This window comes from Aristolochia californica, unplaced genomic scaffold, assembly GCF_029961685.1.
Source record: "Aristolochia californica isolate CCGP_79_NKW_82.1479 unplaced genomic scaffold, dmAriCali1.0.hap1 SCAF_9, whole genome shotgun sequence".
Lineage (NCBI taxonomy): Eukaryota > Viridiplantae > Streptophyta > Magnoliopsida > Piperales > Aristolochiaceae > Aristolochia > Aristolochia californica.
Window position 1 is genome coordinate 699,290 of NW_027182290.1, and position 21,638 is coordinate 720,927.

General features: G+C 36.9%; 2 protein-coding genes and 1 long non-coding RNA gene across 4 annotated transcripts; 2 read left to right on the forward strand and 1 right to left on the reverse strand.

The window, feature by feature from the left end:
* Positions 1–313: 313 nt before the first annotated feature.
* Positions 314–2,072, reverse strand: LOC137941504 (E3 ubiquitin-protein ligase RING1-like). The gene has a single exon (XM_068786949.1). It carries the CDS (start codon positions 1,901–1,903, stop codon positions 761–763), a length of 1,143 nt encoding a protein of 380 aa, XP_068643050.1. The 5' UTR covers positions 1,904–2,072; the 3' UTR covers positions 314–760.
* A 7,512-nt stretch (positions 2,073–9,584) lies between these two features.
* On the forward strand, positions 9,585–11,097 carry LOC137942091 (uncharacterized). The gene is made up of 5 exons (XM_068787773.1): positions 9,585–9,973; positions 10,105–10,161; positions 10,263–10,345; positions 10,432–10,634; positions 10,722–11,097. The coding sequence occupies exons 1-5, from the start codon at positions 9,768–9,770 to the stop codon at positions 10,911–10,913; spliced, it is 741 nt and encodes a 246-aa protein (XP_068643874.1). The 5' UTR covers positions 9,585–9,767; the 3' UTR covers positions 10,914–11,097.
* A 4,365-nt stretch (positions 11,098–15,462) lies between these two features.
* On the forward strand, positions 15,463–21,083 carry LOC137941995 (uncharacterized). 2 transcript variants are annotated; one of them, XR_011110458.1, is made up of 5 exons: positions 15,463–15,673; positions 16,629–16,665; positions 18,731–18,773; positions 19,735–19,879; positions 20,551–21,083. It is a non-coding gene; the product is annotated as an uncharacterized lncRNA (long non-coding RNA). The 2 variants fall into 2 exon arrangements; XR_011110457.1 differs by lacking the exon at positions 16,629–16,665.
* The last annotated feature ends 555 nt before the right edge of the window (positions 21,084–21,638 follow it).

Consider the following 21,638-nt stretch of genomic DNA (forward strand, 5'->3'; position numbering starts at 1 on the left):
TGCAACTGTAAAAACTGGACACTTTATACCAACAGTTCCTCTGGAACCTGACCTGGAGGGATGTAGAAAGGATTGGAGCTATCCTGATATTAAAATGATCCTAGTTCATTAGCAGTTACATTACATGAATCTGAGAATTTTCTCCCTCCTAACTCAACAAACCGGAATGAATCAAGGCAAATTTAAAAGTTCGGATGTTGAAGAAGGAGAAAAAACGAAATGCCAGTGTCAGTATCTAGTGAGCTACAGTAAATCCCATGCGATAATGCTCATCATCTCATCATCACGTAATGTGTTTAGTACAGATGCCAACAGTGATGAAGCAATTGAAATGAAGGAAATATTTTACAAAACATAAACAAGAACATCGAACTTTATGTGAAATGATAATTGGGAGGCATGGCTCTAAGCAAATGACATCACCACAGGCGTTATCAGAATTCGTAAGAAAGAACAGAGTTTTTTTTTATTTTTGTAAGGCACAACACCAGATCATCGCATGATCAGTACTCAACTAGGACCTTTTACCTTGATTGATAAATATTAAGTTCTTCAGAACTTGATGCCTCGATACTGTTCTGGGTTCCGTCTTCCTCCGTATTCAAAGGAAAAACTGGTCCTTCTCGCCTCCTTACATTCTACAGGACTTCGACCAAAGAGTTTCAAGCACCCAAGACATCCAAGGTTTATAGGTCTATGGTTTAGCGTGAGAGACAGAGAGAGAAAAGTATGAAATACACAAAATTTTTACGTTCCCTAATCACAAGGGAAGAACAGAGTTTCTGCTTCTGCTGTTTCTTGAAAGAAAGAGTTTGCCACCACTTGAGAAGGATCGTTTCATGGCTACTGGCCCCTTAAACAGAGAAGATCCTTTAGACCCATGAGACATCACTTTGATTAGGCCTCGACTTTGTCCATCCTTGGGAGTGGGACCCGTTCCCTTAGCTTCCGAGGATTCCCCCAAGTTACCTCTTTTATCTCCCTGCTCTGCTGGCGTGACATTTGCTAAGGATAAACAAATCAATGCTGCATCCGACGAATCCATAGAGAACGATCTTCGAACAGGTTGCATATCGTCATTCGTCACCTCGATCGCACAGCCCCCTGATCGAAGATTTTGCCCCAAATCACTATACACCCGAATTCCAAAACCTACCCTGGGGAACGAGACGCCTTCTGGAACTTCAGTCCCTAATATTCTATCTTCTCTCTGTAATTGCATTTCAACACCACGGTTCTGATCGCTTGTATCACTCGAACCAGTACCAGCGTTATCGTTGGAAATTTCTACTCTGTTGCCCTCTGATGAGCCAGCCGAAGTTGAATTTGGGGCAGTCGCGGAAGAACCCTCCGGTTTGGAAACAACATAAGCTCGACATAAAGGGCAATTCACATGCGATTTCAACCAGGTATCTATACAGGGGACATGAAAGGCATGACTGCACTTGGGCAGAAGTCGAAGATCCTCTTCATCACGAAACTCGTTCAGACAAACCGAACACTCCGTCCCTTCAATCAAACCGTCCCCTTTCCTGTACTTGCACACAGCTATAGAATTTATCACAGATTCCTCAAGACCAACAGTAGAGACATACCATATATAATTCATGGGTGCTGCAGCCTCGTCGAATTCATCATCAGCAGGGGGATTGTTCTGGGTCGGAGGGACTCCTGACCTTCTCCGATTTGAACAGTACTTCACAATTATAGCATAATAGCCTACCAGAAGAAAGGCGCTTGATAGTACAGCTATGGTTACAATCAGAACAGGAGAAAGTGTATGAGGAGAAGCAGGAGGAGGAGGCTCGGCTTCACACCCACTGGAGCAACCGGGATTAAATACCTTAAGACAATCTTTTGGGTCATCGGACTCTGGTCGAAGCACTCTCCTCAACAAATCCATCGCAGAAGACGGAGAAGAACAAAACAGAGGGAAGAAAAGAGGAGCAATCCGGATCTCACCCTAAGATCGCAGATACAAGGAAGAACTTTCGAGAAGATCAAATTTCAAATTTCTGCGTCATTTTTAGCCTCCTGGCCTGGGGTCTATGAATGTTTTACGATTAAGTCAATAAGAGGGTGTCGGAGGGGAGGGTCCGGATTGACCACCTAATCAAATTAAATCCATCTTTATGTATATTACGCCGTACACCCTGCTCCACTCCCTTCATTTCATGGACCCATCTTCGCGACTGAATCAAAATATATCTGCTCCGAGACTCTTCTTATTCTTGAATCACAAACAAATAATCGTAATTCGTATCAGAAAGCCGAATCTGTCAAACTTAAAAATGGGTCCAGTGCTTCGTGTACGAATCGAACTGGGAGGTCAGGATCATCATTTCGAACAAACCATGGCAATTACGATTTTGTTGTTGGGTGTATTGAATCCGATTACCCGCGACCTGATTACCAGACATTGACACTCTGCGTTCCCGACCTGGATGACTTAACTGGGAACTCTGTTTTCGGGACAGGTGGTTGAGATATTTGGGGATTTTCTTTCTGGAGATGGTTTTGTCAAGGTGGAGAAATCCATTTTCCTTTTGTATATGCTTGGAGCCGCAAAATTTTTCCCTTTGTTCGTGATTTAGTGGAATCGTCGTCTCTACCCGGGGAGTAGGTTGTTGTTGAACAACGTAAACTATGTGTCTCTTTTCTTGTGTGATTTATTTACTGTTTCTGTACATATTTCGGTTTCTCATTTGTTTTAAATACTTCGTATTGTGATAATCTCTTGATATATGCTCGGATTATTGTCTTGGTTTCAACAAACTGGTATCAAAGCTTCGTTTTCCAGCAACGACGCCGGATTTTAGCTCTCTTTCTGCTTCCGCAGTGCTGAACGGCGACAGAGAGATTTTTGTCCCGAGAGAGAAGCTCATTTTTTTGTAAGAGCCGAGAGAGACTCTGTTTTTTCAGAGAGGTCGAAAGGGAGAGAAGATTTAAGCATCTGAACAAGGGGATTTTTTTGCCCTTTTGTGATTGAGGGTATTTTGGTAAAATGGTTGTGAAGTATACAGTAGAGAAGTTTCATGGGCAGATGAGTTTCAGTTTGTGGTGCGTGAAAATACGTGCCTTATTAGTACAACAAGGTTTTCACAAAGCATTGAATGGAAAAGAGAAACTTCTAGCTATGATGTTAGAGGAAGACAAGGAGGAACTTGACATCAAAGTACTTAGTTCCATTCAATTGTGTTTGGCCAATGAGGTTTTGCAGGAAGTTGAGGATGAGATGACCTCAACTGGTTTGTGGCTGAAGTTAGAGAGTATTTACATGACTAAATCTCTCACAAACAGGTTGTATTTGAAACAACGCATCTATACTCTTAGGATGAAAGAAGGTACATCTCTAAAAAAACATCTTAATGAGTTCAATAAGATTGTTATGGATTTGAGAAATATAGATGCTACCATTGAAGATGAGGATCAAGTACTGATTGTGTTGTGCTCTTTACCCTCTTCTTATGGGTACTTCGTTACGATTATGCTCCATGGGCACAATACCATCTCTATGGAGGATGTAAATACATCTTTATACTCTAAGGAGTTGAGGAAGAAGGTGTCTACCAGTGGGAGCAAGGAACAAGCAGATGATCTGTTTGTTCGAGGGTGAACGAAGGGAAAGGAGTTAGCAAAGTCTAAGGGCAGTGGTCGTTCTAGGTTGAAGTCAAAAGGGAAATGGGGCAAGTGCAATTATTGTTGCCAATCAGGTCACTTTGTAAGAGACTGTCCAAAACTCAAAGAGAAGGAAAGGAAGTTATTGCAAGGGTTGCTGAAGACCATTCTAATGGTTCAGAATATATTCTCTCAGTTGATGTTTGTGCTGCACACTCACAAGATGAGTGGATACTTGATTCGGGTTGCTCCTACCACGTGTCCTAGCAAGGATTATTTTGTGACATATCAGTTAGTAGATGGTGGTACAGTTTTGACGGGGAACAACATGCCATGTAAAATTATTGGGATTGGAACAGTTCAAATCAAGATGCATGATGGTATAATGAGGACTTTGTCAGAAGTTCGGCATGTACCAAATTTGAAGAAAAATATGATTTCTCTAGGTTCTCTTGATTCTATTGGCTGCAGATATACAGTTGAAGGTGGAGTTTTGAAGGTCTGTAAAGGTGCACTGGTTGTAATGAAAGGGAAAAAGGTTGACAACCTTTATGTGCTTCAGGGCTATACAATCATAGGTGCTGTAGCAGTTTCCTCATCTGCAGATTCAGATTTAAACACGACTCATCTGTGGCATATGCGATTAGGGCATATGAGTGAGGGGGGAATGACAGTTTTGAGCAAACATGGTTTGCTTGGTGGTCAGAAGACAGGGAATTTAGACTTCTGTGAATATTGTGTTTTTGGGAAACAGATGCGTCTTAAATTCAGTACGGCAATCCACATAACCAAGGGTACAGTGGATTATATACATTTTGACCTGTGAGGTCCCTCTCTTGTTCCTTCAAAGGGTGGTGCTCGGTATTTTATTACCTTCATTGATGACTACTCTAGGAAGGTTTGGCTTTATCCGTTGAAGACTAAGGATGAAACGCTCGTTTCTTTCAAGCAGTTTAAGGCTATGATTGAGAATCAAACTGGAAAGAAAATCAAGAGACTCAGGACTGATAATGGTTTGGAGTTCTATTCAGAGGAGTTCAATGATTTCTGCAAGAATGTGGGAATTGCTCGACATCGTACAGTTAGGCACACTCCTCAGCAAAATGGTGTCGCAGAACGCATGAACATGACACTTTTGAATAGGGCTAGGTGTATGCTCTCTAATGCGAGTTTGGGAAAAAGATTTTTGGGTTGAGGCAGTTTCCACAGCATATTACTTGATGAATCGATCTCCATCGACTGCTATTGAGTGTAAGACTCCTGTTGAGGTATGGTCTGGATTTCCTGCAAATTATTCAGGTTTGAAAATTTTTGGTTGTCCAGCTTATGCTCGTGTGAATGAGGGTAAATTAGAACCTCGTGCGAAGAAATGTATATTTCTGGTTATGTATCTGGGGTGAAAGTCTATAGATTATGGTGTACTGATCCCAAGTCACCTAAGTTTCTCATTAGTAAAGATGTTACTTTTAATGAAACTTATATGCTTCACCCCATAAAGGAGTCTGTTGATGAAGGTAGAAATCGAGGTATCAGTGAGCAGGTGGAGCTTGAGTGTGATACTTCTGGCAGAGACATTAAAAACACTCTAGTTCAGTCTATTGAGGAAAGGGTGCAAGATTCTAGTGAGGTAGAAGATGCATCTCAAAAGCAACAGTATAGTTTGGCTCGAGATCAAGTGAGAAGGAAGATAAGGCTACCTCAGAAGTACGACTATGCAGACATGGTGGCTTATGCATTGACTGTGGCAGAGACCTTTTAGTTTCAAGTACCTTCAAACTGCCGTGAAGCTGTCACGAGTAGTGATTTAGAAAAATGGATTATTGCTATGAATGAGGAGATGGAATCTCTCCAAAAGAACCAAACTTGGGAGCTTGTGAAACCACTGAAGGGCAAGAAGATTGTTGGATGCAAATGGGTCTTCAAGAGAAAGGAAGGAACTCCAGGTGATGATGATGCTAGATATAAGGCACGTTTAATGGCAAAGGGTTATATCTAGAGAGAGGGTATAGACTTCACTGAGGTCTTCTCACGTGTTGTGAAACATAGCTCTATTCGCGTGTTGCTTGTTATGGTTGCTATTTTTGACTTAGAGCTAGAGCAACTTGATGTCAAGATAACTTTTCTACATGGTGAGTTGAAGAGCAGTTTATATGCATCAGCTAGAGGGGTTTTCTGTTTCGGGAAAGGAAGACTATGTTTGTTTGTTTCAGAAATCTTTGTATGGGCTGAAACAATCACCTAGACAGTGGTATAAGCGGTTCGATATGTTTATGGTGGACCATGGTTTTTCCAGAAGTGAGCATGACAGTTGTGTTTACTGCAGGGATCTCTCAGATAGCTCATTTGTATATATGTTGTTATATGTTGATGATATGCTTATAGCAGCCAAAGATATGTCTGTGGTCAACAAGTTGAAGGCTTAACTCCGTGGTGATTTTGAGATGAAAGATTTGGGCACAACAAAGAAAATATTGGACATGGAGATTCGTCGGGATAGAAAGGCAAACATGTTGTACCTGTCACAAAAGAGTTATCTTGAGAAGGTACTTGAGCGTTTTGGGATGCAGGACGCTAAACTTGTGAACACTCCTCTTGTTGCTCATTTCAGACTTTCAACAGAGTTATCACCGCAGACCGAGGAGGAGGAGGAGGAGCACATATCCCATGTTCCCTATACGAGTGCAATTGGGAGCCTTATGTATGCCATGGTTTGCACTCGTCCAGATATTTCACATGCGGTTAGTGTTGTGAGTAGATATATGGCTGGCAAGGGACACTGGCAGGTTGTGAAATGGATATTTCGATACCTGAAGGGTACTACCAGTACTGGTTTGGTATTTGGAAGTTGCAGAGATACTGGTGCAGTTGGCTATGTTGATTCTGATTATGCTGGCGATCATGATAAGAGGAGATCTCTGACAGGTTATGTTTTAACTCTTTCGAGTTGTGCAGTGAGCTGGAAGGCAACATTACAGACTACAGTTGCCTTATCCACTACAGAGGCCGAGTACATGGTTGTGACTGAGGCAGTGAAAGAAGTTATCTGGTTGAGAGGTTTACTTGGTGAGCATGGTTTGTCACAAGGTGCTACAATTGTTCACTGTGATAGTCAGAGTACTATACATTTGGCTAGAAATCAGATGTATCATGAGAGAACTTAGCACATTGATGTCAGATATCATTTTGTGAGAGATATTGTCTCTCAGGGCCAGATTGAGGTAAATAAGATTGGTACCGTAGAGAATGCAACAGATATGATGGCCAAACCAGTTCCTACACTCAAGTTCAAGCACTGCTTGGACTTGATTGGTGTTCGTTGTATTTGAGGAGGGTGCCCTAAGGGGCAAGGTGGAGACGGCAAAAGACATGTTCATTTATCAGAGAGGATAAATTGAATTTATGCCAAGGTGGAGATTTGTTGTTGGACCCGGATGACTTAACCGGGAACTCAGTTTTTGGGTGGTCGAGACATTTGGGGATTTTCTTTCGAGAGATAGGGTTTCGTCGAGGTGGAGAAATCCATTTTCGTTTTGTATATGCTTGGAGCCGCAAAGGTCTTCCCTTTGCTCGTGATTTAGTGGAATCATCGTCTCTACCCATGGAGTAGGCTGTTGCCGAACCACGTAAACTCTGTGCTCTTTCCTGTGTGATTTATTTACTGTTTCTGCACATATTGCGGTTTTTCATGTGTTTTAGATACTTCGTGATAATCTCTTGATATATGCTCGGATTATTGTCTTGGTTTCAACAGATTTGAAACAAGATTAGGCAATAAATAAATAAGAGCTTTATATACATAGAACTACCCTTATTTCGTTCCACTTTGAGATGCTACTGAAGAAACAATTATAGATGGTCTTCTGTAATTAAATGTGGAACTCAATAATTTTCCTTAAATATCTTGAATTTCAATCAGTCTGATGTGTGGTATAGATTAGTTTGGGCATTTAATTGAATAAAATCGAATGTTGAGGTTAGATTGAAAGATATGTTCAACAACTTGGAATTGACTGGGTCGATTGTCCTTGTCCCATTGACGTTAAGTCTCCTTGACTAGTATCCTTGTTCCAACTACAAGGGCCCTCTTATATATATAATTTTTTTTTGTAATAATGAAGATCAGAAAATTTAGGCAATTTGATGAAATTATATTTTGTGGTAAGTGGGAGGTTTTAATGAAAAAAGTACAAATTACAACCCTAATGTTGGTGGTTTTAATGAAATAAACACTGTAAAAGGACATGTTACAACCCTAAAAGGGGAAGAGTTTCAAGTGAGAATAAGGCATGACCGGGTTGATTTTCTCTTAATGTAAAGTTGAAAGTTCAATAAAGAAATTTTAGTTATTTTCTTCTAATTTTTTTAGTTTAATTTGGTTTGTTTATTAAAAAAATCTTGCTTGCTCCTATGTTTATTATCTAATGAAAAGTACAAATCATCGATTTTAATAATAGCATCACTATCAAAGCTTAGGGTTAATCGTTTAGTTAGTGAATTTAAATAATTTATTAAGAAATTGTGACTAAATGATCCATGAGCTTTGACCCCTTAAAAGACCATTTTTGGTTATCCATTAAGATTAAATGGCATTAATTATGTAATTCATCCAATTAGGTGATCTATTCAAAAGTGTTAAGGGTTTGAAACACTTGAAATTATGCTTTGAATAGTTGTGGAAATGTTTTCGTAATCTTTTAACAATTGTTATGAAGAACGAATAGGAATAATTCCATGATGGCATAAATTTTTATTTAAAATGTTAATTTATCAAAAACTATAGAAATCGAAATTCTAAGATTGCTTCTCCTTATTTATAAGAAAATGATTAATGTAAAAAAATAAAAAGAGGAACCTTGATGCCTGAATAGAACTTTGTTTCTTGCATTAGGAAGTGTTATTTGGTTACAACTATTTTAAAAGAGTGCATTATATTGAATAAATTCACCTAGTCTAATTATGAGTTTTATAATGAAATTCATATATTGGATTAAGACCAAAAAAATTAAAAAAATTAATAAAATTGACCGTTGGAGCCAAAGGTGTTTAGGCCGGTGTTGTAAATTGTAGATGATGTTTGGATCATCGTAGTGAAAAGATGAATTCTAGGGCAAAACTCCCTTCGAGTGGATTGACAACCTGAAATATTGATTTCGAAAAAGCTCATAACCCTTGTAGTTCTTGACCATCTCATGAGCGTACTGGAAAAAAATCAGGTCATGAGATACAGCTTAAATTCTATCCATTTATAACTGTGAATAATTCGAATGGATGAGACACTGAGTCATGTCTGAAATTAGATAAGCTTGTCAACTTGCATTCGATCATCTATTTCAGAGTTTTGGAATGGACAAGGCTAAGAAACTTTTGTTCTCTCATGAGGCTCCATTCAATGGTGAGTTTATCCTCAGCTGGTGAAATGTTGGCCACAAAAAAAATACGAAGAAGTCCAATTTCCTTTCCTTTTAACAATTTGAAACGGAAAACTCTTTCACGTTGGAAGAATCCCAGACGAGGTTTTTGTTGGATTCCTCACGTAATCGTTCGTTCAACCTGACCCCTGTTCTTGCTGAGTAAATCATGGCCAACAAAAGAGTTTATCGTTGAACCACACAACGTGTCCAATATGCTGATGTTTACCGTTCTTCTCACATTGATTTGTTGGTGATGATGCGACACCAGATAAACAGACCTAGCTACACGAGGGACACGTGGGAACGGTGGCTTGGTTAAAAACCTCCATTATTTCTTGGAATCTATGAACCAGAATCTATTAACGTCCTGACGGCTTTTTAAGATTTCTTGAGACGCGTCTGAGAATAGGAGTCCCAAGGGATTTTCGTGTAAGAGCCGGACAAGAAACACACCTAGGATGGAAAGTTCCTCAACACTTATATAAGAAACTTGTGTAAGTGGATGTTCAAAGTCATTCCTGCCAGCTCGTCAAGTTGAATTTTTCAAATATGGATATCCAAGAATGCCCCAACGCACTAGTAAACCTTTCCAGACTGTATCTATAAATATTGGCGTTTGTTGAGCTGCACTGGCTAGGATTCCATTAAGGTTCATCAGCTTTTTCGTTTCCATTCATAGATTTGAGGGGGAAGAGCGAAAACTCTGTTTGTTTGCTGCCTTTCAAGAGATAAACCACCATGTCTTTGATTTCATCCTTTGGTTTCTACAACAATGGCGGCTTGCACCTTCCCAATCGGCACAGAAACAATGATCTTAAGGGTACTGCGGCGCGCCATTTTCAGCGTTCTCATCTGTTTAAACATGGGTATAATTTCTTGAAGAATGAAGGGTTTCGACGGGGCAATCTCAACTCTGCCGTGAAATTCAGAGTCAATGCATCAAGGTAAGTGACTTTGGAGATTCAATGAATGCTTCCTCTACGAGGCAGCTGCAGCAGCCTCTGATGTTTTATTGTCTCCAATAGTTGGAATGATGGATATGGTACTGAGCTTTGATTTTGTGCTTCTGATGCAGCGGCGGCAAAATTCCACCACCATTTGCAAATCTTCCAAAACCCAATTTGCCTGAATGGTGATCATCTAAACAGACGAATGAACTTTGTTATTCTTCCATCTTTTGATTTCAAATCAGAAAATTGACCCTCATGAGTACTGATCGGTGTCTGAATGCAGGGCAAAAGGCATCGTTGGATTGGTTTTCTCTCTGATTCGACCATTCTGGGCGATAACTGGGGGAAGATTACTGTCTTTCCAACGTAAGGACACTGATATAGCAAAAACCACATAATCCTCAAACATGATTATTATCTCTGCTCTTATCTGAATGTCTCATCATGTTCAGGTGACGTCGAAAGTGTCGTACAGAAGGTGGAAGATGTAGTAGAGGTAATCGACGACGTAGCAGACACTGTGGTGAAGGTAGCAGACGAGGTGGCCGAAAATCTCCCAGAAGGTGGATGGATGAGAAACACAGTGGAGTGCATTGAAGAAGTATCAAAAGAAGTAAGTGATGGCGCTGAAGACGCTATAGACATCATCAACAAGGTATATAAAATTCTTCCAGTTCATTCTCTGCCTAGCTTACTTCACAGGCTTTCAAAATTCTTAACCCCTCAATTTAATCAAGCGCAGTTCCAGGAGGTATCAGACGACGTGGAAAACTTTATGGAACAGGTGGTGGACGGCGAATATGAATCCAAAGAAGAAGAAGAGAAGCATCAGAAGGAGGAGCTTCAGATTGGAGAAGGAAAGTTACAGCAGACTGGAATTTCAGGAACCATCAAGGAAGAAAGTTCGACAGAGACGATGAAAATCAAATCTTGACCTTTCAAACTTCAAAGACTGTGACGACTTCAATCTTATTGTAAATAGAAACCGACCTATAATTTTTTGGTCATCTTGTTGAAATTTGGATTCTTCATTAAATATATACCTTTGGATTTGATTAAATCAAGATCGTATGGGATTACGTGCATGGATGGATTTATTAACGCCATTGCAGCTGTAAGAGTTCATCGTTTGGCAGAACTGTTACTAAAGTAATTAAGTGGGTGTCTGGTTTGGTGGCTCTCCTAGAAGCAGAGTTTGAAAGATTCTTTTGGGATTTTTTAAGTTGAGAGGAAGACGAATCAGAGATAACAGGGACGAAAGCGACGAGGGTTTCAAAATTTTCTCATTGTTCCACAGTTTCAGAAACTTAAATAGTTCAAATAGAAAATTACAAAAAGGGTTTAAACAAAACCTGTATTTACAATTAAGTTCTAACCAAATCGGGACCCTAATTCCATCTCCCCCTTCGTGAGGTAGAACCCTCAACCAAACCCGCCGCTTTGTCACGACAAAGTTGAACACTTTCTGGATGATAGGAGTTCATGGTTGCTACTCAAATGCCGCACATGATTCTGTCCTTCCGACGTGTTTGTCAAGTCGTCTCTTTGTTTGGGTAAATGCCTGGAAATTGGGTTTGTTTGGTTTTTTTAAGTCATTTTTATTTCTCATATAATTATATATTCAAGATTTTTTTATTATTTTTGCTCTGCTGTTGAAAAATTAAATTTTAGAAAATTAGAAAAATATAGAATGGACCTTTTGGCTGGGAATTGGATTCAAATAAGACACTAAACCCAGGTACTAGGTTTAGTCCCAAGAATGGTTTAACTAGATCGGATTAGTCACATTTTGCCTCATTTCAAAAGCACAAATATTTAGCTGTGTAAATTATCCACCTATAAAATGAAATGATATAATGTCTTCCATTTACCTTCTCATTATCCCTTGACTATTCCTTTTCTCATCAGTTTGAAACATCAAAATTAAAGTTTTTCTTTCCATTAATTTGCCTATTTATTGTATGGTTAAACAAGTAAATGAAACATTAGTGAAAATTAAAAATTGGTGAATTAAAGTTTTTCTTTCCATTAATTTGCCTATTTATTGTATGGTTAAACAAGTAAATGAAACATTAGTGAAAATTAAAAATTGGTGAAGAGAAAATTATTTTTTGTTGTTTGGCAGAGAATCATTGAAAGAGGAAAAAACGGAAGAGAAAATCACTTTCTATATTATTTAATAAATTTTCTCACAAAAGATGGAATTCAGAAAGAAAAGAAATAATAACAAAAGTAAGAACAAAACAACACAAAACAATACACAAAAACTAATGTTGAGAGGATAACTGTGGGGATCATATTGAAACTACAGCCTCCTTTTCTTACAACTATCGGTGAACCCTTGCAAGAAGGTCTTCCATTTGGGTTCGACCAAAACTTCCAAGAATTTACTGATCTCGCTTTCTTCAACCACCACGCCTCCTGCTTGCCGTTCATCGTGCAGGAGCGATTCCTGCTCCAAATCATCCAAATCACCACAACCCCAGAAACAATACAACAGGTCCCCACAACCACTCGACGCAAAGATATCTTCTTCCCCTACTCCCCTGTTTCCCTCAAACGTCTTTCGATGAAGCTTACCCTCTAAGCAGCTGCCGCCATGATCGATGTGGACGGAAGCAAGGATTTGCACAACATCGTTTTATAAAAGAGAAAGGGTAATCTTAATCTACATGATTCAAAGTTGATAGGTAGAAGAAGACATTTATTTCTTTGTCCGTTGTCTGTATCTCGATTGATGTATGGAAGGAATCGACAAAAAATTTCGAGAAAGTAGTGGCGACAGTAGACTAATCGTCACCTCACCGGCTTTCATAGTCGTTGTCACGCGGTAATCTACTCAGTTTGGTTTGATTCGGGAGGGAGATTTGAAACCGCCCATACCAGGTATTTCTCTACCCGTTCTCCGCGCAATCTAGCCGGAGGAATTTTTGAAAAAAAAAAAAAAAAAACTTCTGCCGTCACTCCTCCGCCGTAAGCCGCTGCCACTCGCCGCCGCTACAGCGACCCAGTGATATTTTCTTCTCGATTCTTTTTTCACGTCGCCGCAGGCCGCCGGAGAGAGTCACTGGTATTCTTCTCTACCATCTTTTTTCTCTCCCGTCGTCGCCGCAAGCCGCTGCCGCACGCAGTCGCCGCTCGTTGCCCCAGACCTCTGCTCTTCTCAAAGCGTTGCCGCAGACCGTTGAAGGTTCTAAGAAGTCTCTGCAACCAACCGTCGCCGCACGCTGCCGCCTGCCGCTCGCCGTCGCCGCCGTTCCCCCTCCGGCCACAGCGCCGACCGCTCCCGTCTGCCGGCGCCACCACCCCCGCTGCCGTCTCGGCAGCACCGAGACGACCTAAGTTCAAGGGGAAAATTATTTCCCCCTTGGACGCGTGTGAACTCGCACGAGGGCTTTCACGCGTGTGAGTTCGCACGCGCGACATTGTTTATTATTAAAAAAAAAAACCACTTCTTCCTATCCGGACTATGCGATTCCGTCTGCCCCAACCAATGTCTTTCTATCGGACGACACAATTCCGTCCGCCCCAGCCGCTGTCTTTCTATTGGACGATGCAATTCCGTCCGCACTAGCCGCCTCTAGTGTCGCTGCTCTGCCACCTGACGTTGACATTCCGTCCGCACCAGCCACCTCCAGTGCCACTCTTCTGCCACCTGACGTTGACATTCCGTCTGCACCAGCCACCTCCAGTGCCACTCTTCTGCCACCTGATGATAAAATTATGTCCACACCACCCACCTCCAGTGCCGCTGCTCTGCCACCAGACGATCAAATTCCGTCTGCACTAGCCGCCTCGAGTACCGCTGCTCTCTCTGAACCACTTCCAAGAATATTCTTTTTGAAGATCAAGATTGGACTCTCCCATCTGAGTTCCATCTTGTAGGGGCATGATAGAGATAGAGATAAACATAGTGATAGATATAAAGATAACTAGTATTTGTATTAAAGATAGACTCAGATTATAGAGTCTTAATCACCTGCAATCTCTTTGTGTAATTCTATAAATAGTTTACATATGATCAATAATAATCACGATAATATTATTCATCTTTCCTATATTCTATAGTAGATACCTGCAAATCACCCAGTGTATTGACACAACGAAGGGAAGGAAATAACATTCTCTCGTTTGTCAGAGGGATGGGTTTTCTCTTGCTCATATAACGTTTCTATCGCTTGTCGGAAGGAATGAGCTTTCTCTTGCTCGTGGGAGGGAAGGAGCACAGTTGCAGAGATAAGAGGATAAAGTGAAAGTGAAAGCGAAAGTTGTTGTGTTATTTTATCATAATGAAAATTATAGTGGAAAATAATTTTTCAGTGAAAAGTATTATGGAAAATATATAAATTTATTAATAAAATACTTTAATAGATTTAAATTTTATAAGATATTTTTATTTAAATTTTCTATTAATAAGTTAAAGATAAATTTTAACTTGATTGAATTAATAAATAATAAAATAAATAAATTAACTTTTATTTATTTATTTAATATATAAAAATAAAATAATTAAACAAATTTTAATTTTATAATATCCAAATGGTTAATCAAAATTTTGTTTTTAATATCTAAATTTTCACTCTTAAAATATTAATTAAATATAATATTAAAAATTATAAATTTATGTAAAGAAAAAATATGGTATTTTATTATATTAATTACTTTTATAAACTTAATTTTATAAAATAGTTTTATTTAACTAAACTAAAATATATTTTAACTTGTTTAAAATTAATAAATAATTTAAAATAAATTATGATTATTTATTTAATTAAATATATAAATATAAAATGATTAAATAAATCCTTACTTTTATAATATCCAAATGTTAGTCAAATTGTTACTTTACAATATCTAAATTTTCACTCTTAAAATGGCAGTTAAATATAATATTAAAATAAGAAATTTATATAAAATTTTATTTTATTATATAAAATTACTTTAATAGATTTAAATTTTATTTTAGATCATTTTATTTAAATAAAATAAAATAAAATTTTAAAAATAATTTAACTTGTATTAAATTAATAATTAATTTGAAATTATTTATTTAATTAATTAAATATATTTAATAAAATGATCAAACAAATACTTACTTCTATAAAATCCAAATTCTTAATCAAATTGTTACTTTTTTAATATCTAAATTATCACTCTTAAATTAGAAAATCAAATATAATATTAAAATTAGGATTTTATATGAATAAAAAAGAGGATATTTTATTATATAAAATTACTCTAATAGATTTAGTTTTTATAAGATAAAATTTTAAACTATTTTTTAATAAACTCAGATAAATTTCAACTTGTTTAAATTAATAAATAATTAATATTTTTAATTTAAATAAATATATAAAATAAAATACTTAAACAAATGATTAATTTTATTATATCCAAATGATAGACAGAGAGGGCAGAGTGAGAATTAGAAGAGAGAGTTTAGGTTTTGGGTTATTTTGAAAGTCTTTATTCGGACAAATTCCCCTGCCGTCTTGTTCTCCGTCTTCCTCCGGGCTGTTGTGCATCCTTTCTTCGGCGGACGGCTCTCTCTCTCTCGCTTGCTGCTTCATGCTCTTTTTCCACGTTATTCAGCAGCAACAGCAATCGGGTATACTCGATTCTTCTAGCGAACGCCATCCCTCAAGTTCCGAGATGGCAACTTCCATCGTCATTTTAACTCCTTTTCCTTTCCAGGTATTACTCTATTACCTCGTAATTGTGATCCATTCCTCTCTTTCTGGAGAGGACTAGTAGTGTTTTCTCTTCTGTTGGTTTATTCAATCTTGCTGAAGCCAAATAAACAAGTTTAAATCAGCATTTGAACCTTGAGAGTAATGTGTATTCTTCTATTATTTGGTGAAAGTGGTTTCTTTCTTAAAATTGAGGTATCCCGCACACGATAGTCACGGAGAATGCTCTTTTATTTTACGTTTTATCTTTTGAATCTTTTAGTTTGCCTTAATCTGTTGAATTTCTTGCTGTATTTTGTTTTACTTCGCTGTTTTTTTTGTCATTTCGAATTTGATGTCTCGGTTTACGCATGAAAAACGCTGAGTAGGAGGTATCAATTCTCACTACGATTCACTAAAATGAGTGTGGGATATCTAGGATCCAAGGCTTAGTAAAGGAATGCCCTAATGGTATACTAATCCTTCTCTCCACTTAATCTTTGAAACGGAAATCCCAGCAATCATGCATTTTCTGTCAGATTGACCTCTTTGTTTCCACCTGAAGAATATTTTTGCATGTGGGAATTCTCTAAGCGAAGCTAATGAAAGTTGTTGAGACACTGCCTCTGATATGCATTTGTCATCGAGTCCTTTATTATCATTTGCTATTTGACATTACTCCTATTTTTCACAATCATTTCTTAGTAATTTCTTTCAGAAATCACTCCAACTACAGACCCTTTTTACCTCTACACAATGTTTAAATTAGGCCTAGAAAAAAAAATGGCTTAAGCGAAAAATGTCATACAAACAAACTTTAGGCGTTCATTCACAAGTATATTAGTAAACCAAGTCACTAATTTACCGTTGTCTTGATGCTTTTGCAAATATAAAGCATGACTGGAGTATCTTGTATTGTTTCCTGCTTTTCATGTTGTTGTAGTACTCTCCCACTTTTATATGTCTTGGTTCATTCTCAGTTGCTGTCATGAGAGGAACAAGGTTGACCTGAAAGGGGTATGATAACTATTCTCAGTTTCTGTCACAACTTTGTCAGTTGCTTTTTGGCTTTCCATATATTAATATCTGGTTGACCCATTTTGGTTTTCTTCTTGTTCCATTATTGACTTCTCTGTCTTAATTCATTTTTTGCTTATTTCAATAAATGTGCACTTAATTTCTTTGAACATCACTGAACTGGAGTTACTTCCTTTTGAATTCTGTCCTTTATTTAGCTATTTGGAGTGGGTAAGATGGTATCATAAAACAACTAGTTTTTGCCTTTTTCTTTTTTCTTTACAGAAGAGCCCTTCTGGTCATTACTGCGTTGTTATGCTTTGTTATTAGCACTTCGATCTATATAGAATGTTAAGTTTTTTTTCTTCCTGGTAGCATGTTCTGTATGGGATTATTTCAGTCTATCAACTTTAACGAGAACATTGCAATTTCTGTAATGTGTTATTGAAGATTTTAATGAGGTGTTGAATGGATTATCCATTTAGAATGATTATACACCTTTAGAAAAAAAATTGATCTATGTGAACCTTTCCTCAATTTTTTGTCCATCATTAACTTAATTCTTGTTGATGTTACTTCAACTACTAGTAAAACCTCTATTACACTGGGCTTTGTTTGGGTGTATTTCAACTTCAAGGAACTTCAAACTTTGGCTAGAACCACAAATAGCTTCCTTATAAGAAAATGGAAATATTCTTTAGGATAGAATGCAAGTCTTGGGGTTCCAACAACTTCATATGAAACACTTCGATTCATCTTATGAGCTAATTCTATTGCTGACTCTTGTGCTAAGCTTGGAACTTCCCTGCAATCTCTTATTATAAGGGGAGGTCTCCCTTAGTGTAATCTTTGGCATCTTTGTTTGCAATAAAATCATCACCTCTTAAAAAAAATCGAGAATCTGTCAGTACATCTAGAAATTTCGAACTTTGCTTGCCATTGTTTTAATGTTTCCTTATTTCTGCCATTGTACATGGAATCATGGCTATGAATCAAGTTATATATTGTTCCTTGTTTGGTTGAAGCCAAGATTTAAATCCTAGTATGTGGTATGGGAGTGGTTTAAGAGATGTACAAACTCACTTGGAGTAGGTTCTTAGGTTTCTTAAACAAAAATTCTGAGTTCCAAAACTAGTGATAGAATTCTCAGGAACTGTATTTTGGACTAACATCTTTACAATTACACCAATAATTTTGTGGTTATGGATTGATAGTAGGATTATATGTATAGCTTGTACTCTCTCTTGGTCTTTATGTTTTTTCTTCTTAATCTGAATTGGATCATGATGTTCTACGTTTAGGTGTCCGATGTTTATCTCAGGCAATGTAGAGATCAGCCCAAATGTTTTCCTGTCACCAAATGCTTTTTCAAAAAAAAAAAAAAAAATGGCCCACAAAACATTGGAATGTTCGACCCTGGCATTTTTTCTACATTTGGAAAAACATTGCAAGAAACATTTGGGCAGTCTGAGTTGAGTTTCTAAATGTTATATATTTAGGTTGCAACATTTTTCTTCTAAATGTCATACAATTGTGTTTCCAATTCAACGTTAAACCATTGATATATGTCACCAGCTTGCTGGCTCTCATGTTTGTAAGCTATTATTTTCACCTTGTTCGAGAGATTTTATCAATTAATTTGCCTTGTTTAAGAGGTTTTATCAATTTGTCAACATCATAAACTTTATTCTTGGAGCCCCAAAGTGGCTTCTTTCATGTTTAGCTACAAATTTGAGCTTCTTGTTCAAAATCTATTCCACCTATGGTGCATAATTTTTTTTTGATCTGCCTATCTTAATGCCCTGTATTTCTAGGGCTGCTTCAGGGTAGATCAAGGCATAATATCGAGAAGAACCACTTTTATGCACTATGCATTTGAACTTCCTGTAACCTAAAACACAGACATTTCTTACTCATAGTCATGTCTGAAACTCGTCCTCTAGTTTCGAGTTATTGTACTTGCATTGGTGTATCATTATGTTTTCATTGCTTTAGGATTGGAAATCTATCTTGTTGAAGTAGACATGACCATTTCACCTTTTCTGTTGAAATTTACCTTTTACAGGTTTTCAAATGGCAAAATTATCAAAAGCTCAAAAGTTCTTGAAGTAAGTCCCACAACTTTTAAAATTTGTTAATTTTGTATTTTTGTCAGGTGTTTGTTTTTCCTGTTCTGTCAGTAATGTATTCAAGCTCATTTTCTTAATAAAATTTCTTGTTGTTATCCAAAAATGAAAGAAAAAAGATTATTATTTCTGTCAAAGATGTAAAGCCTTGACGAAATGGATTAGTTGGAGCAACTTGAGCGAGATACAGGTTCTTAGTCTGCTTGGGTTCACCTAAAAATCCCCAGCCAGGTGAATCTATTCAGCTGCTGACCCTGTCAATTTTCTAGCTGGGTCTATCAACTGTGGAAATATTAGATTTTTTTTTTTTTTTTTGAGGAAATGAGATGAAAGAATTTATTGAATATTAGTAATATAAATATTAGATATGAAATATTAGAAATATAAATAGTTGTCATTGAAGTGAGGGTTTTGTCTAAGTTATCATATCTGAATTTAGTTTGTGGAACAGTTCAATCTGGTTGATGCAGTTTGACCTGGACTTGGACACTGCTCAAGGTTGTACCATGTTCAGATTTTGATTTTTGTAACATCAAAGAGATTAACAAATACGTAAAAAAAGGGTCTTAGTCCTCAAGCATCGGATGGAAAAGGCAAAGAGTTCTCAAGAACGAAGATGTTGCTATGCCATCTCTAGCTACGGCATCAAAGATGCAACCTTAGAGGCTGCTCTCTTGTACATTCATGTGGGAGCAAATATCTGAAACTTATGTTCCTTTCCTTCTTTTCTTTATCAACATATATATTTCTCTTTTCTTTTTCAATGTTTTATTAAGAAGCTGATGACCTATAACTCAAACTACTGGTTATGGAGAGAAGACTCAAATCTCTTATCTTCTACAAGTCTTTGATATATCTAATGCTAATATTTAGCATTTTTAAAATATGAAAATAGTAGAGATTGATTAGTTTTTAATTTTTTTTGTTAAAATGTTAAAATCAGGAAAATAGGATTGGGCAAGGAAGATTACCCTTTCTGGTAGCAAATAGGAAAAGCTTTGCTCTGCACATATACAGTGTTTGGTCTTGCCTGGTTGTGGAATGAAACATCTCCACTTGGTTGGTGGACTCTTAAGCCTCGTCCAAAGGTAGAACTGATGAAAGCTTTCATTTGAAGATTCTGTTCTTTTTGTTGAGGATTCAATCCATTTTCTTGAACAATTCTATTTCCCTTCATATTCTTTGTTATTGGAGAAGTAACAATTGAACATAGCAATCATTTCCACCATTTACGTCAGCTCACGTTGTAGCATCTGGTGGTGATCCAAATCTTCATTTGTCATTTGGCAGAAATAAATATTGTGGAAGTGGTTCATGTGTCTTAGATCTGATTCATGGATACCCAAACTTAAGATATTTTCCCATGACATAAATTTTATTTTTCTGTTAGTGGCAACTCTTGGTAGAACTGGCAATGGAAATAAAATTTTATTCAGTATCTCCTGTTCATTGTAGACATCATTTAAGCAACATCCACACCAAAATTCTTCCATGGTGTTGGGTAGTCCAGTGCCACTGAATCACTCATATAACAAGTATGATTTGAAAAAATTGGACCCAACAGCATTTGTTTGCTTGAATGGATTATTTCTTCAGCATCATCGAATCTGGTTTAAGTGTATATTAAAGGTGAAAAAATTTAATGGTCATACAAATCATTTTCCTACTGATTGATAGATTTTGTGTTACTCATGGCATGTGTGAGACGTTGTTAGTTCTTTTACTGTGAAATTGAGGTTATACGTCCATCTAATGCCAGGAAGAGAGAGAAATGGCACACTTATATGAGCGTCGGAGATTTCCCTATCCTGGTGATGAGGAAGCAGTAGAGAAGTTTATCGCAAGTGGAGGCACTCTTGGAACAACGATTGGGCTCAAAGGATTCGTTGATTTAGACAAGGATTCTGAGAACCTCCAAAAGAAGTTGCAAACACAAAAATTCGACCAAGAAGCTCACAAATTGTGGATACGCATGAGGAATGAAGTCCTATTGGAGTTCCAGGAGAAGGGTTATGATATTGAGTATCTAATGAGACCACCTCAAAGAGGAGATGATCAGTAAACGCCAGGGATTCATGTTGAACGATTTACCTTGCATTTCTTCGTTTTGGGATGAAAAGCTGCCGACCTTAAAAATTGTAATTGTAGTAGGTAGTTGCATGTATTTATGGATAGCAATTTGCTACTATTTTTGAGGCAATAATCGACGTTTTACATGATGTGTTGGTTATTGTTTCTTAGTGAATTGTATAGTTGGCCTCTGATGCTAGAATATTTCTATACAATATATCAATATTCAGTGCTAGAATAACTTGTTTCTTTAGCTTTTATTTACCTATTTTTGGGTAATTAGGTTAAATAAAAATACTTAAAAGTTTTATAAATCTATAAAAAAAAAATCCTCCTTTAAGAGTAGTGTACTTTGAAAGAGAAAGCGAAAATGAAAATGAATTATTTTTTTGTATTAGTGTGTACAACTAGAAAATGTAGTGGAAAGTAATTTTTTTGTGTTAATGTATCGCGAAAAATATAGGTGAAAGTACTTAAGAAATTTATTAATGAAATAATAATAAATTTAACTTTTATAAGATAGTTTTTATTTATTTATTATTAATAAGTTAATATAGATTTTAGGAATTAATAAATAAACTAAATTGTAATTAAATTAGTTAATTATATTAAAAATACTTAAACAAAATTTACTTTTATAATATTCAAATGCTTAATCAAAATATTATTTTTTAATATCTAAATTCCCACTCTTAAAATATTAATTAAATGTAATATTAAAAATCATAAAATTTTGTAAATAAAAAAGAAGGTATTTTATTATACAAAATTACTTTT